This window comes from Notothenia rossii (genome assembly GCF_949606895.1).
Source record: "Notothenia rossii genome assembly, chromosome: 3".
In the NCBI taxonomy this organism is placed as follows: Eukaryota; Metazoa; Chordata; class Actinopteri; order Perciformes; family Nototheniidae; genus Notothenia; species Notothenia rossii.
This window is the reverse complement of record NC_136901.1, coordinates 35932427-35948887: the sequence shown is the minus strand read 5'-3', so window position 1 is coordinate 35948887 and position 16461 is coordinate 35932427. Positions and strand designations below refer to the sequence as shown.

General features: G+C 39.3%; 3 protein-coding genes across 4 annotated transcripts in view; 2 read left to right on the top strand and 1 right to left on the bottom strand.

Annotated features, from left to right (window-relative positions):
• The first annotated feature begins 1168 nt into the window (after positions 1-1168).
• LOC307033336 (general transcription factor II-I repeat domain-containing protein 2-like) lies at positions 1169-4301 on the top strand. Of its 2 annotated transcripts, none has more exons than XM_079671770.1 (2): positions 1169-3342; positions 3543-4301. In XM_079671770.1, exon 1 carries the CDS (start codon positions 1905-1907, stop codon positions 3321-3323), a length of 1419 nt encoding a protein of 472 aa, XP_079527896.1. In that variant the 5' UTR covers positions 1169-1904; the 3' UTR covers positions 3324-3342; positions 3543-4301. The 2 variants fall into 2 exon arrangements, with proteins under 2 accessions (XP_079527896.1, XP_079527895.1); XM_079671769.1 differs by having other exon boundaries at positions 1169-3346; positions 3543-4299.
• A 1704-nt stretch (positions 4302-6005) lies between these two features.
• On the bottom strand, positions 6006-12661 carry LOC307031767 (actin-related protein 2). Its single transcript, XM_079669145.1, has 9 exons — positions 12472-12661; positions 11269-11379; positions 10026-10184; positions 9718-9847; positions 9401-9537; positions 9115-9264; positions 7479-7624; positions 7246-7378; positions 6006-6569 (listed from the first exon to the last, which is right to left on the bottom strand). Exons 1-9 carry the CDS (start codon positions 12517-12519, stop codon positions 6408-6410), a joined length of 1176 nt encoding a protein of 391 aa, XP_079525271.1. The 5' UTR covers positions 12520-12661; the 3' UTR covers positions 6006-6407.
• A 3616-nt stretch (positions 12662-16277) lies between these two features.
• The window catches only part of clcn3 (chloride channel 3), a 76755-nt gene continuing 76571 nt past the window's right edge, over positions 16278-16461 (top strand). Inside the window, exon 1 of the mRNA XM_079669143.1 lies at positions 16278-16325. The gene's annotated coding sequence lies outside the window, so the exon portion shown is untranslated. The remainder of the gene's footprint in view (positions 16326-16461) is intronic.

Genomic DNA, 16461 nt, shown 5'->3' with positions numbered 1-16461 from the left:
ATGATTAGCATAAATTCGTTCATGATGGCTCACTTCAGTGATAGTGATGACATTGTTGCGAAATGATTAACCGAGTCATTTTCAAGATTGAGTTACAATGATAAACTGGAGTGGCAAAGGATCAGCTGAATGACCCGCAAGTGCTTCATCCAAAAGGACAGGAGGAAGGACTTTGTGTTGTGATTTGATCATCAAAGGTAGGCCGGTACGTCTACACTACAGGCATCAAAAAATGCTTTCAACGCTTCGCCCATTCACTTGAATGGGGTGACGTCGAAGATTTTTAATCTTCGCCGAACTGCATTGTGGGGAGCATGGCTTTGCAAGCATCACTACAGGCATCAAAAAATGCTTTCAACGCTTCGCCCATTCACTTGAATGGGGTGACGTCGAAGATTTTTAATCTTCGCCGAACTGCATTGTGGGGAGCATGGCTTTGCAAGCTGGTACGTCTACACTACAGGCATCAAAAAATGCTTTCAACGCTTCGCCCATTCACTTGAATGGGGTGACGTAGAAGATTTTTAATCTTCGCCGAACTGCATTGTGGGGAGCATGGCATGGCTTTGCAAGCATCACGAGCATCTATCGGCATCAAAAGTTGAACAATGTTCAACTTTTGAGGCTCGATGCTTGGCATCAGCCAATGAAATCCCGTTTATGCAAATCCCGCCAGTGCAAGCGCAGCCAATCAAACCGCGTGCAAGCTGGGAGAGCCAGACCGCAGTTCATTTCCTCATATTCCAAACGAGATATTACGGTAGCAAATCACCCGGTTCTTTACGACCGGAACTATTTACCGGGATACAAACCGGAGGAACCAGGCATGGAGGGAGGTGGCAGAGACAGTGGGTGAAACTGATAGTTTTTTCGCCTGTTTGGAGAGTTCATATCCAGTTTACTTCGTTTTAACATTGCTATTGCTTTGTATGTCAGGGGCGGGAGGTTCATGTGATTGGTTGCTCGCAAAAAATCGCCAAGCTTCAGACACGCCCAGCTCCAAGATTTTTTCATGCCTGTAGTGTAGACGGGCCGATCAAAAGTTGAACAATGTTCAAAGTTGAACAATGTTCAACTTTTGAGGCTCAATGCTTGGCATCAGCCAATCAAATCCCGTTTATGCAATTCCCGCCAGTACAAGCACTAGCCAATCAAACCGCGTGTATGCTGATACCGCAGGTCTTGACTATTTTCCATATGTCATAAAATGGAGGATAAATTAATCATTGCCGTGGCAAATGTCCCAGTCCTGTATGACTGTACTCTGTTCACCTACCGCAGGGGTGTCCAAAGTACGGCCCGCGGGCCAACTGCGGCCCGGGATCCATTTTTTATTGGCCCGCAGCAAATTATAAAAATAGAATAGAATGTGGCCCACACATGAAACTTGCACTTGACTGTATTGTAGTTCTTAGTTTGACCAGTAGGTGGAGCTACTCACTAGCTGCAGTCCTAATGCAGCTTCTCCACAAAAAAAAGTTTCAAATAAAAAAAATCCGCGACGACAAAATGGCAGAACCAAAGAAACGCAAGATAGCAAGTGAATGCAGAAAATTTCAAACACAGTGGGAAAATGAATATTTCTTCAAAGAAGTCAGGGGGAAATGTGTCTGTTTGATTTGCAATGAAACGGTTGCAGTGATGAAAGAGTACAATGTACGACGACACTACGAAACCAAGCATCCGACCTTCACGTCCTACACTGCTGCTGAGCGAGAGGAGAAAGTCAAGCAAATGGTAGCTAACCTGCAGGCTCAACAACAGTACTTTTACCGTGCTAACAAAACACAAGAAAATGCTACAATAGCTAGCTATGAGGTATAGCTCAACTCATAGCGCGCCACGGGAAAGCTTTCTCAGACGGTGACTTCGTTAAACAGTGCCTCATTAAAGTCGCTGGAATAATGTGCCCGGAAAAGATGCAGGAATTCAACAACGTGAGCATGTCCAGAAACACAATTGTGCGGCGAATCGAAGACTTGTCAGCTAACATACAAAATCAAGTGTCACATAAAGCTTGTGCTTTTGATTTTTACTCGATTGCATGTGATGAAAGCACAGATGCCACAGACACCGCACAACTGTTAATTTTTTTGCGGGGAGTTGACGATAACTTTTGCATTACGGAGGAGCTGCTTGATCTTCGGAGTCTAAAGGGCACAACAACGGGTAAGGACATTTTTGAAGCCGTGTCAGGTGCAATTAACAAGATGCAACTTAAATGGGACAAGCTGTGTGGAGTTGCAACGGACGGGGCTCCCGCTATGACAGGCGAGCGCAAAGGAATGGCATCTATGGTGTGCGCCAAGGTGCGAGAGAGTGGAGGCGAGGCTGTAAAATTGCACTGTATCATCCACCAAGAAGCTCTCTGTGCCAAGACAGTCCAGCTTGGCGATTTGATGACCACAGTTGTGAAAACTGTCAACATAATTCGAGCACGAGGGCTCTACCACAGAGAATTTCAAGCTTTCCTATCTGATGTCGATGCTGAATACGGGGACGTACTCTATCATTGTGATGTGCGCTGGTTTAGTCGCGGCTCCGTGCTGAAGCGGTTTTATTCCCTGAGATCAGAAATTGACCAGTTTTTGAAAGAGAAGGACCGACCTCTTCATGAACTGAGTGATCCTCTATGGTTGGCAGACCTGGCCTTTCTAGTTGATCTTACTGGTCATCTTAACTCACTGAACAAGAGCCTACAAGGCAAAGACCAGCTTGTACCACAACTTTATGCACACATGAAAGCATTCTGTGCGAAGCTTCGTCTTTTTGAAACACAACTACGCAACTTCAACCTTGCGCACTTCCCTACGCTGTCCGAAATCAAATGTGCTCATCCAAAGGCCGACCTCTCTGCTAAAAAGGGGAAATATGTGTCTGTGATCACAACTCTTATGACAGAATTCAATCAGCGCTTCCAAGATTTTTCTGTCATTGAGAAAGAAATCAAGCTGTTCTCAACTCCCTTCCTGATGGATGCAGAAGAAGTGGAAGAGAGTCTGCAATTAGAACTCATCGAAATGCAGTGTGATGATTCTCTGAAGAATCAACATCAGCTCCTCTCCCTACCCGACTTCTACCAGAGCTTGGAAAAGGCCAAGTTTCCTCTGATGCGACGCCACGCAAAAAGAATGACGAGTCTGTTTGGCACAACATACATATGCGAGCAAACATTTTCTCTGTTAACTCTGAACAAAAGCAGATTGAGAACCAAAATGACCGACAGCCATCTCTGTGATGTCCTTCGCATCTCAACCACCAAACTTACTCCTGACCTTTCAGCCATCCTTCAGTCCAGAGCGCAGCATCACTGCTCCCATTAAGTGCAACGCTGTTCCCATTGTAGGTGAGTTAAAATATATTACACAGTATTCATGTGTTCAAAAGCCCAATTACTTAATAAATTCAGTCAATTAAAGTTGATAACATTTTTCAAAAAAACATTAGCTGATGTGTTAACAACCGCAATAAATTATTTGCATAACTAGGTTAAATAAAGCCTACCCTTTCCCTTGTCCTGTTATTTTTCCCTCTTTATACAGGGCTGTGAAGGGGGTCCCCATCCTGACAAAGAAGCAATCTGAGGCTGCAGTTTTGAGAATGAGCTGCCAACCCTTTTTGTAAAAAAAATTAAAACCCATACATAGAAAGATGTGATGTATAAAGTTTTTTCTTTAAGTATAATAAATTATCAAGAATAATTTACCTACATTTGATTGATTTTATTTGAAAATAGATAAATGAATACCCATACATAGAAAGATGTGATGTATAAAGTTTTTTCTTTAAGTATAATAAATTATCAAGAATGATTTACCTACATTTGATTGATTGATTTTTATTACTGTTAATACACTAGAGGTGAGGCGATATACCTTAACTTTAGTGAGTGGCCCAACCTTTCGCATATTTTTCTGTATGTGGCCCTCAGTGAAAAAAGTTTGGACACCCCTGACCTACCGGGACCTAAACCGGAGGAACCAGGCATGGCGGGAGGTGGCAGAGACAGTTGGTGAAACTGGTAGGTTTTCAACTGTTTGGGGAGTTTATATCCAGTTTACTTCGTTGAAGAAGCGGGCTTTTTTTTGCTTTGTATGCCGGGGGCGGGCCGGAGATTCCTGATTGGTTGTTGGTCGCCTTGGGCGCGAGAAATCGCCAAGTCATTTTCAATGTGGGCCGCCGTGCCGACTTAATTCATTTGTAATTGTTACTTGGCTGTGGGTGCCCTGTCATGGTAGGTGTTTATATAAATGGTGTTGTTTTGTGTGGTAGAGGGTCGCTGTCATTGATGCGTTTTGCACCCCGGGACGCTGTTTTGATATTCCGCTGAAGTATACGCTGTGACGTAATATCTCTTATTTTTAAGAGGGAAGGGGGGGGTCAGAGGGCCTAGGTATAAAAGTCACGGCTCGCCACTGCATTTGAGTGTTCCCAAAGAACCGGTGTTCTGCAGTTTGTGTGGGCCTACTGTACTGTTGCACAGTTTACTGTAGAAACTATGTCCAGGACAAGGTATTTGGAAGTTTTGGAGGATTCATAGCTACACTGAAGATTATGGAGGTATTGATCAGTCTTCTCATATCTCTAACATCACCAGAAGTAATAAAAGGGGTCATTTCTCAAAATTAGGGGTCATTTCTCAAAATTAGGACCAAAGTATATTGTTGAACTCCTACACAATTACGAGCGATCAAGGTGCCTCAGGTCTTCTGGGACGGGTCTGCTATCGGTTCCGAGTGTAACAACAAAACATGGAGAGGCAGCATTTAGCTATGCCCCGACACTCTGGAACAAACTACCCAAATCATGCACGTCCGCACGCTTACCATTTTAAAATCGTTTTTACTGTATTTATTCATAAGAAGTATTTTATTTTGTCGAGCACTTTGAATTGTCGCGTACAGAAAAGTGCTATATAAATAAACTTGCCTTGCCTAGCCTATATGGGTTTGAATGGATAGTGATGGGAATTATGGCTCTTTGAAGGGAGCCGGATCTTATGGCTCCGTTCCTTTGCGAGAGCCGTTCAAAAGAGCCGTTTTTAGGGTTAATAGGTTTATCTGCAAAATATACCTTAATTATAATAATTCAATCAAATGTAGCCCTGTTTTGACTAATGATGTATATGTGTACAGTACACATATATCACTTAAATTATTCAATAGCTACATCCTTTGTAGGCTACTGAAGTATTCAAAAGTAAAAAGTACATTTTTTATATAAAGGCAATTGTTTTCATTGCATTTACAAACCCTTGTAACTCTGATTGTAGAACCACGCTAAAAAAAAAAAGCAGATAGCAACACATATACAAACTGACAACAAATCTTTGCTAAGCCTAAAAATAATCATAAATAAATAACATAATGAAAATAAATATGTTGCAATGCTCAAAACAGCAGCATCCAACAGTCTCTAATCCTTGGATATTATGTCACTGCATGCATGCACGTTCGCGGGCGCGAGCCGACACATCACTATTATTGGATGTTTTATCAAACTCTACCATCAGAGGGCAGCAAATACCAACACTTTTTTACTTATGTCAAATATGTATTCAAGATTTGTGGTTTCTAATTGTGACATCCTAAGGGATTTGGTATTTTTTATCCCTATTTCAGCTAGTCTAAAAACAAAATGTAATCTTTGATCAAATGTATTCAAAAGCAAACCCCTCACAAATCTGACTTAATACATTATATGGCTGAAATAAAAAAAAACCTGAAAGATCAAGGCCGTTTGTATTCTTTTTATAATATTTTGATAAATTATAAAGGGATAGAAAACTACTACAGTATAGTTTTACAGGTGAATGACTATTACACATTTGAAATGTGATTTTAATGTCACATTTTCAATATCAGTCAGTCACAGCATACTTCTTCATTGTTTCTAGAAGCATTTTATAAAAGCACTATTTGGGGTTAGATTTTATTCATTAGATGTAAACAATAATTTGTATTTTGTCGAGACATTTACGGACGCAATGACCAAGGACAAAATGATTCAGTAGTCACAGCATATACATTTTATTTAATAAAAGACTGTTCAATGTGCCCTGATGTATTTTAGGTAAAATAATGCAATATAATGTGAGCAAACAATCAAATGTTTCCCTGCACAGGGATTAACACTAAATTAATTAATTAATCTTTGAAATATGTTTGAGCTAAATCCAGTAAAAGTACAGTCTATTTAATGTAAATCCAAATTGAGGAAAACTCACAAAAGGCTTGAAAAATGAACATTCAAACTTGTTGTCAATATGCTGTCACTTGCTCCATCACTAGCAGGAAAGGGATGGAGTTCGGCTTTAACCCCCAGCATGCCAGGCTATGAGAGGTGAGTAATAGGTATTGAAATGTGATTATCTGGGTGAGGTTGTCTTTGCGCTACACATTGTATTTCTATCTGACCCCTCCTCCCAGTTTCTGCACTCCCTTCTCCTCGTACTCTGCCCTGCTCAGCCAGAAGGACTCCTTGTCCTTCATGATGTTGGCGAGCACCGCGCCGCCCAGGAACACCATGTGCTTACGCCGGGGGGGGTCCTCGATGCGGATCTTGAACTTCTACACAGAAGAAGAAGAAAGAAGAAAGTATTGAATCACAGCGGAGTGTGTGTGTGTGTGTGTGTGTGTGTGTGTGTGTGTGTGTGTGTGTGTGTGTGTGTGTGTGTGTGTGTGTGTGTGTGTGTGTGTGTGTGTGTGTGTGTGTGTGTGTGTGTGTGTGTGTGTGTGTGTGTGTGTGTGTGTGTGTGTGTGTGTGTGTGTGTGTGTGTGTGTGTGTGTGTGTGTGTGTGACAAATACAACATTGGATTTGCAATAAGTCACAATATAATATTCCAAATGTAGTATATATATATAAATGGCTGACATCTTTTTTGTCATTAATACAATTAAATAAAATAGTGTTACATTGGATTGATATAGTATTCTTGCCTTTTTGAAACAACAGAACAAAACAATCTTAGCTCAAGGTCCACTGTTTTGTTTAGTGCAATTATTATTATGAGTTATTATACAAATGCTAAGTAACTTTTTTAAATTAATATAAAATGCATTACATTGTGGCTTATGCTACAGATTAAATTGTTAATGGATAATTACTTTTATGCAAAGGTATTATAGAGGGTCAGCAGTTGTATAACACCTTATCTAACATCATGGTGCTCCTGTATTTCAATAAAAACAGATGATTAACATTTAAAGGTTAAAAAATATTGTTATTGGATGTAAAACTCTTACAGATAGTTTCTGAGTGTCTCCGTCCAGCACCCTCTCCAGGTACAGCTGCTTCATCTCCCTCTCTAGTCTGGATGGGAGCCCGGGGTACATGGTGCTTCCTCCGGAGAGAACGATGTGCTTATAGAAGTCTGACCTGCACAGAAAAAACAACCAGGATGTAAGAAAACAACATGTTTTGTTTTTCTACATGCCCTTTTTATGTTGTGCAGGTGCATTAGTGAGGGGAGGCAGACCTGAGGTCGATGTCTGCTGCCTGGATGGTGTTGAACAGCAGCTCGGCCACCCCCGCTCCCTCCACGTTGATGAGGTGAGGCTGGAAGAGAGCTTCAGGAGCCCCGAACCTCTCGCCGCCCACCTTCACCTGCCGGCCGTCGGGAAGCTGCACCACACAAAGGAAAACATTTCAATAACTGCAGGGTCTTTTTTGTGATACAGCAAGATGGAAGGTGCCACCATAACACATGCTTTGGAGAAATCCTTCATTTGACCACTCTCATAATAGGACTCAAACTAGAATAAGGGTACACTTATTGGCAGAAATTGAATATAATATGTTTAAATATGTTATTATTTTTTATACAATCACATTGAGTTAAGAATCATGTTTATGTTATCCTACAATAGGGTTGCAATCTGATACCTCACCACAAGATGTCCCTAAATACCAGACACTGGTCTTCAAAAAGCATTGTTTGCTGTTTGGGGAACTGAACATTTATTTTGATACCACTCTTATGTTTGTATGCTTACTAAATATTTAAGTACATATCTAGAAGTTCACTTTTTTGGTCTTTGGTGAAATTATTACTTTAAACGAGAGCTAAATATTTCCTTTGTTTTCAAGCAGTTTAACTTGTTTTCATGTATTTATGCTAAGCTTGGCTAACAGGCTGCTAGCTTTAGCTTCATATTCAGTACACAGTGGCAGGGAAGTAACAGTCGACAAGAAAGTGAATATGCACATCCTTTATATAGCAGCACTTCCTTTGAGTCAGGGGTGTCCAAAACTACGGCCCGCGGACCATTTTGAATCGGCCCTCAGCAAATTAAAAAAGTATAATGACTTAAGTATGATAAACTTATCTTATATTGTACTTCTTCAATATATATGTTCAAATATATTACACAGTTTTCATGTGTTAACAAGCCACATTTTCAAATGAATTCAGTCGATTAAAATTGAAAACATGTTCAAGTTGATAAGAAAAAAGCCCAATATCAAATCTACATAACAACCTTCAAAATATACCCTTCATATTTCCTCCTATTATAAGCAATCAGAAGATTCTGTTTTAAAGAATGAGCTGCTAACAAAATAAATAAAACTCATTTTTTTTCTTAAAGCATCTTCAAGTATCAAGAATAATTAGATTTTTCCAACTTATAACTGAATTTATTAGGAAAATATACCTCACCTGTGGCTCATCCCTTCGTATATTTTTCTGTATGTGGCCCTCAGTGAAAAAAGTTTGGACCCCACTGCTTTAAGTTAGGGCTGCTTGATTATGGCAAAAAATCATAATCTCAATTATTTGGGTCAATAATTGATATCACGATTATTAAAAACGATTATCCATCTACTTTGAAATCATCCAGTTATTGAATTTTCTTTGTTGAAAAGTATGTTTTTAACAGTTGTTGATTACCCTGAACTTTAAGTATAATTCAACTGAAAAACCAATACAAAAAATACAAATAATAATAAATTAAAAAATGTAATAAGAAATAATCGTTTTATTTCGATTATGTTGTTTTCATAATCGTTGCAAGCCAAAATCGTAATTGCGATTAAAATACGATTAATTGAGCTGCCCTACTTTAAGTAGACTAAAACTTTAAGCATTACTGGGATTTTGTTCTTCAACGTACTGTGAAAGTCTCCACCAGGAAGGTCGTCTCTAATGCCAGGCGCTGCTCCTGCTCGATGTCGTATCCCACGTAGCACAGCTTCTCCTTCATCATGCGCACAGTCTCAAAGTCGGCGGTGTGGTTGAAGGCGTAACCGCGAAGAAGCAGGAGCTAATGGCGGGAAAAGGTGCATTTTTCATGTCACAACTTTTTACCAGTATTCACAGTTTGGCATTTTCTTAATTTCTTCCTGTGCAATATTTAGACTTGTTTTCCCTTCTACAGGACTGAGCATCTCCTGGCTCACCTTAATGAGGTACCGTGTGATGTCACGTCCTGCGATGTCCAGCCTGCGTGTGAGGTGGGGTAAGGAGAAGCCCTCATACACGGGACAGATGTGGGTGACACCATCCCCCGAGTCCAGGACCACACCGGTCAGCAAACCTGTAGACAGAATCAATTACCCGAAAGAAAATGTAACCAAACAATTCCAATAATCTTTGAGGACAGACGATACGTTAGAAATGGGTTTTCTTGTGTCTTTAAGCACAAACCCCACCCAAGTATTCCAGTTTGCCCTAAGGAACAACACATTTAAGATTGTATAACATTTTGAAGTCTTACCCTGAGCATACAGAGTGAGCACAGCCTGAATTGCCACATAAAGGCCCTGGAACTGGTACTTCTCAAACATGACCTCAGCAATTTTCTCTCTGTTCTTGGTGGGGTTCATGGGCGGCTCCGTCAGCAGGATCTTCAAGAAGCAAAAAATACATTCACAGCTGTTTAAAAGCCTATTATTGATACGTTTTTCCCCAGGTGTAAAACATTAAAATGTCTTAAGTATTTTACCACTTGTTTTCTTTCTTCATGCCTTGTTCCAATACTTGTCTCAATGAGCTTTATTTTGAAAGGTCGGCTCTATGTTGTACCTTGCACTCTGATGGGTTGATGTCCAGGCGGGTGGAACCGAAGGTGTAGTCCCACAGGTGGAGCATGTCCTCCCAGGAGCGCACCATACCGTTCTCCATGGGGTAGCTGACCTCCAGCATGGAGCGGCACTCGCTGGCCTCATCACCCACCATCAGGTCCTGGTGGGAAGGAAACACGAGGAGACCGCCTTTTTAAGGTGCAGAGTAAAAGAATAAGACTCACAGGAAAACTACTGGCCCAATATTTCTAAACTTGGTGGAAGGGCGTAGCCTGGGCTAAGAGACAGTCGATTATATTTAAGAATGGAGGGGATCCAAATGAGTCTGCATTCTTTGGTCTTTTTTACTATTTTGTTAGTATCTACAGCTTTGATAAGCTAACGTATAACAAATGACATATCACAAAAATATTAAATGATAAGAATTAAATCTCAGTGCCAATACAATACCTTCGCATATTTTGCACGGATACCAACGCTATACTTTTTACAATGATAGTTTTTAGTAATGCATGGATTCTTTTATTTACACAAGCAGCCAAAGACATTATCAAAATACTGTATTCAAAATCAGGTTATTTATCAAAGAATATAAATACTTAGAAGCTTACTTAGCATTTGCTCACATTTTGGTTACTGCTGAATATTATTGAGCATACATGCTTACTTACAAAAAAAAGTATTGTGAACACTGTACCCAAAAATGCTATCTTTACAAATCTTCACACTTTACATTTTGTGTGCAGTGAACTTTTCACTTCTGCTTTACGAAACGTGAGGATTACGAGGAGTAAAGTTCTGCATGATCTGACCTCAGGTTACGTGAGAATACGGACTTAACTGTGTCTTAAGGAAGCTAACAGGTGTACCGTTCTAAGACACTTTGATACATATGAGCTGAAAGGTAAGAAGAGATGGAGGAGAAGAAGAAGGTCAGCTGTTTAATTAGCTTAACAAGTCTTACTGTCCAGACTTACCAGACAGGAATTCCCTTAGCTTTGAATAGAATACAATCCACATTTAGAAACAGCTTTTGTTAGATAAAAAATGTACTTCCTCTAATCCAATTTTTGTTTTAAAGTCTCCTTCTTTTCTGTCTTAAAAAAACACTCTCAATCTGGCACCTTCTCACTCACATACACCTGACATATCACCTTATATACAAAGTGTTGCCTTGTCTAGGCTCACCCGTTATGTATCGCTTTTCTGAATACAATTTTAAATAATGCAAAAAATGATCTCACCTTTATCTCAATGTTGCCCACTTTGGTGTTTGATCGTAACATTGGTCGACCCACCATGGCGGGGAAGATGTGTTCGGGGAAGTTGGATCCAGCGAAGCCACACTTGACAAACTGCGAAGGGATGTGAGAGTGAAACATGATGTTTTTTGTTTCTATTAAGTTCTTGTTTTTGTCAACGTTATCAAGAGCTTGTTATCCTCAGAAGAGGTTTAATCTTTATTGTTTTTCAGTTATTGAAAGAATTTGTCTAACTGACGAGTGAGTTTTCTGCTCATTCTGTGTGCTTCTTATATCTTTTAGGTTTTCGAAAAATAATGCTAGGTTTGTTTTGTTCTTCTCATGACAATTATATTGAGCTTGTGTACAAATACAATAGGAGAAAAATAATCATCTTACTCCTGCATTAAAGCCTTCTGAAATAGATAATAACTATACATTCAGTGTAATCCATCACTAGGTCTAATCTGCATGCAGGAAACTGTCCTAGTGTTTATTATCACAATGCATTCAATGGATTATTCATCAGTCAATGCAAATGTGTTAAAATGTGTAGTAATTCATTTGGCAAGCATGGAGCAATACGTGTTGCTACATTGCTTTTAAATGACCTGCTGTTTCTCTACCTGTCATGACTTCACCTCATACTGTTGTGTCTCAACTTGTCTTTGTGGCCATAGACACATTCCTTAGCCTGGAGGGACAATGCATTCCAAGCAGAGTCGAAAAACTAGGATACGGCCATTTTCAGTTAAAAATAACACACGTTTGTCTTAATATATGTTGAAATTAGCATGCCACCATTAGTATTGAACAACCACTCTGGATGTTTTGATAGCTGAAGTCTCACTTCCTGATTTTCATCCAATCGTAGCTCAGTTCAAAACATCACAACCATTTATGGCTGTGTGTGCACATTAGAGGCAGAGTGACAAGTTCAGACACGTGAGGAATCAAGCTGCACACAGATTCACACCCTTCAGATGTCAACCTTTACATATGATCCAGAAGCAAACTTTTAAACGCTTTTAAGAGCAGCCACTTTACAATAAAACACAGCTGGTGTGGGTTTGCATGAAAAACAATGTCACAGATTTCTGATAACACTTTGAAAACAAGCGTAAAGTATACTGAAAGAAAAGAAAGAGAAGTAAGCAGTGTTAATACAATGTTGAGGTAGTGTGTGACACAATATATTTGACTTACCCCTGTCCCATTGTCACAGACCACCACTTTTCTCCCCTGGCTATCCATGCTTATCCAAATGTAGCTCCCTCCTGTCAGGACAGGGGTCTAACTAACAAATGACAAATTCAAGATTATTACGCATGAATTTAGAAGAGACAACAAGTGACAGGTAAGCAGAAGTCTATTTGCTGCAACTTCCAGTATGGGCTGGATTACTACATTTGAGGACGCCCCATTTGCTGCGGGGGCGGACCTACACTTCCCCTTTTTCTAGAGAAACAGGTAGTGGTTTTTTTAACAAGTGATTTACAAATTATTTTTAAAGTTGACATTTCCTTACACTTTTTATTCTGCAACAAAAAGGAAAGAAATAGTCCTTTTATTGTTTGATGTCCCTACTCATTGTCACTATATAAAACTGGAAATAATGATACTTTGTAGATTACACCATCAAACTGTTGTAAATGTAAGACCCTAATTATTCTGTTGACTGGTTAACATGTTTCGTTATTTGTCTATTTTTCAATGTCCACTCTGCAGATTTGATTTGCTCAATAAAACAATTGTAATAAAGATAAGAAATAACAAATAATACAAGATTTTAAAAAACAAAATCATGATGAATAACCTTTTGTAAATCTTTGTAAAGTTATGCATTGATAAAAAGGTGAAACTTTTGATAAATCTGGGGCGGACTGGCCATCGGGACGTTCGGGACGAATCCCGATGGGCCGGTACTGAAGTGGGCCGGTCGGACGATGTGGGCCGGCCGGTAAGGGCTCGACATTATAAATGGCCCGCTGGCCCGGAAGCACTATTTAGACACCCCGGGCCAGCATAACGTACTTTCCACTTGCCCGCTCGGGCCACTAAAAATATTGCTTAAAAAAAAAAAATGTCCTGTGGTATTGGTATTTTGACTAGCAATTTTGTTAAATTGTTTCGTTTATTAACGCTAGAAAATAGCGTTCCGTGAGTCGGTTGTCGTTGTTGGGTGAAAAGCAAACAGCTGTTTGCTGCCGAGCGCAGCGCGAGCAGGCTCCCGTGAACGGGAGCGCGCTCCTTCACGCTCCTATCGCGCCACCTAACCATTCGCCAACATTTTAATACCAGCGGTAACCGGCCAAACAATCTTCAAATAAAAGAAAGTCACCGGAGGAGTTAAAGGAGAGTGACAGGGAGCATGAGAAGAAGAGGGAGAGAAAGTTTCAGCCAGCTTGATCGATGGAGTTGGCTTCTAGTGGTGCAGTGACGCGTCCTAAAACCCTTTTATAATCTATCGATTAGATTTATGATTAGAAAATTATAAAAGTAGGGTAGACATGTGGAGATTATCCGGCTGAACAAAACTTGCATTTATCAAACAGGTTTGTTTTCAACAGACCTTATTTCCAGCTATTTTCCAAAACCGTGAGGAGAAATCCCATTGCTTTTTGTCGAGGGAACCAGCAGCTTACTTCCTGGTTCTAGGACGCGTCACTGGCTGCACCTCTCAATATGATGCCAATATAAACAAGGTCTTCTGTCGGCTCTGTACATCAATGCCGACCTATGCTGACAAGTAAGTGAAGAGTAGACATTATAAAGGTATTGGCGAAATGTGCCAGCAGTTTAGGATAATGAAGGTTCTAATCAAATCAATTACATAGCCATTACATGTCTAACTCCTAATGACAGGAAGGCAGAAAATGCATTATACAAATAATACTCATAATAGCAGACATTTTTAAACAATGACCACAATATCATCATTTTAATAAACCAAATATGAACAATTGAGGAAAACGAGGAAGAACTGATGATTCAAATGTTGTAGTACAAGTAGTAATGTAGTTAGTGCATAAATTACTATTGCGACAAATGTGTTAATTTTATTCATTATTAGTCGATTTTTTTTTTTTGGACGAATGCTCCGGGCCAGTGGTTACAATGGTGGGGCCAGTGGAAATACAATTCCACCGGCCCCGTCGACAATTTACTGGCGGTATTTACTTGCGGTACCATGGTGGGCCGGCGGTACCGAAGTGAGCCGGTCGAGAGTCCCGGGCTGATTTGTAGTCGCAGTCCGCCCCTGAGATGTACCAACGTTGCTGCATTTTTGGTCCTAACCATCGGTTCGGAGAAAGTATGTCTATACTGTCTATGCATACTATATAACAATTTGTTTGACATATCCAAACTATACAGATTTAAAATACTTATATTACCTTACTACCATGAGACTTAAAAGGGCTAGTATGCAATAAATGTGCATACAAAATTTGATATTTTTCTTTCAATCCAGATTTCCCTTATTGTATACCTCTCACAATCTATTTTGTTTTTAATTGCTTTCCAGGTTGCACATGACACCTTTAAGAAACATTGCTATTGGGTCAAATGCATCCTAACTGGCCCCTTGTTTGATAACTCTCGTTGGACTACAAAACGAAAACAAATTAAACCGTTTGTCCGCCATCTTTCTTCTCTTAATATTTTGGGGGCCTGGAAATGTCCTCAAAACATTGTTAAGTGTTTTTTTTACCCGAAAGTTTGGCTTTTATATCATCATAAAACATTCAAGTGACTTTAAGGTTATGCCTACTATCAGGGCAAACGTTTAAAATGTGAAAGAAATGTTTAAATAAGAAATAAACTAGTGCTAAAGTCATCAACTGACAAATCTAGCTAGCAGCTATAATATGCTAGCTAGTGTAGCATTAGGCAGCTAAAGAGCCAGATATGTTCCTCAGGAGAGAAAAAAAACAGCTTAGAGGTGTGTTAATATTGGATATAAAATGAATACAAATGCCAATAGTTTGCTTTAGTGAATACAAATGGCAAAGTTTTAGCTTGTTTTGCACACAACAGGGGCTAACATGGAGTGACTTTCACCGTTTTACTTTCCATCACAGGTGAAACTAATTGCATAATTAATTGCTGCATTACATTAGTTGATATAATTAAGTCCTAATTAATGTTGTTAATACACCCTTTTTCTACTTAACATAATGTGATAAAAGTTTGTGAAACTCTTTTATGTGGGAATAATGGTGAGTAGGAATATTGCCTTGTTTTTGTCTTTCTGCTTTTGTTAGTATAATGGAGTAGTGTATGGTAACATTTATAGCCAACTGTTTTAATTAGTGGCTACCTTGAAGGAACATAATGAAGCCTATGTGAAAAAGTAGGGTTTCCCAATTTGAACTTTTGTTGAAATACCTATTGTGTTTCCTTGTTGTTGCTCTTTAATTCCAATGGACTATTTATCCAGAACAATATTTGTGGATATTTTTTGCAAGGGCAGAAATGTGTTTGACAAAAAACAACACCTATTTGAACTTTATGTTTGTGACATTCGCAAAACTAGCCTGTCCAAATAAGATATTAAACATTTCTGCTTCATCTGCTCAAGTTTTTAATTAAAAAAATCTGATTTTTTGATAAATTAATGTTTGTCTTTCTAAACCTGTTTAGAAACACGTATGTCAATCTGCCTTGGTTAAAGTAAAGAAAACATATTACTAAATGTACTTCACTTGCTTTACTACATTACTGAACTAATACATACAGGGAGTCAGTATAACTTTGGATAAAAATAGGCTCATTTATTTACATAAAACATTTACAAAATACATCTTTTCATTGAAATAATGTGTTCATGGTTTCAAGCACACAGTAGGCCTCTGAGAGTGTCGTTCTGACATTGGGACACAAACATATCCGACTTGGTCTCTGTTCTCAAATGTTATAGGCACATTGAGTTAAGACCGATTAACGCTTTACATTTTTCGCTGACTCATCTTTTCTGTTTCAGCTCCTGTGGGAATTCATCAGAGCAGCTCAGGAGCGTTTACAAAAAGCCCTTTCAACCAGTCACCAAAAGACAACAGGTAAAACACAGCTGGTTTTAAGCAGCATATTTGCTTCTAAGGTACATATATAAAGTCTACCTAAACTCATCTGATTATTTGTCTTTGCATTGTAAAAGAGAGATGCCCTTAGATCCTTTTTAAGGCAGTAAAATGT

Bases quoted from the DNA above. Each gene is read 5' to 3' on its own strand.
- LOC307031767 (XM_079669145.1), bottom strand. From the start codon at position 12,519: ATGGATAGCCAGGGGAGAAAAGTGGTGGTCTGTGACAATGGGACAGGG. The intron at 11,380-12,471 runs GTAAGTCAAATA...ATCCCTTCGCAG, and splicing joins TCTGTGACAATGGGACAGGG to TTTGTCAAGTGTGGCTTCGC. The intron at 7,379-7,478 runs GTCTGCCTCCCC...TTTTCTGTGCAG, and splicing joins GCAGCAGACATCGACCTCAG to GTCAGACTTCTATAAGCACA.
- LOC307033336 (XM_079671770.1), top strand. From the start codon at position 1,905: ATGTGCCCGGAAAAGATGCAGGAATTCAACAACGTGAGCATGTCCAGA.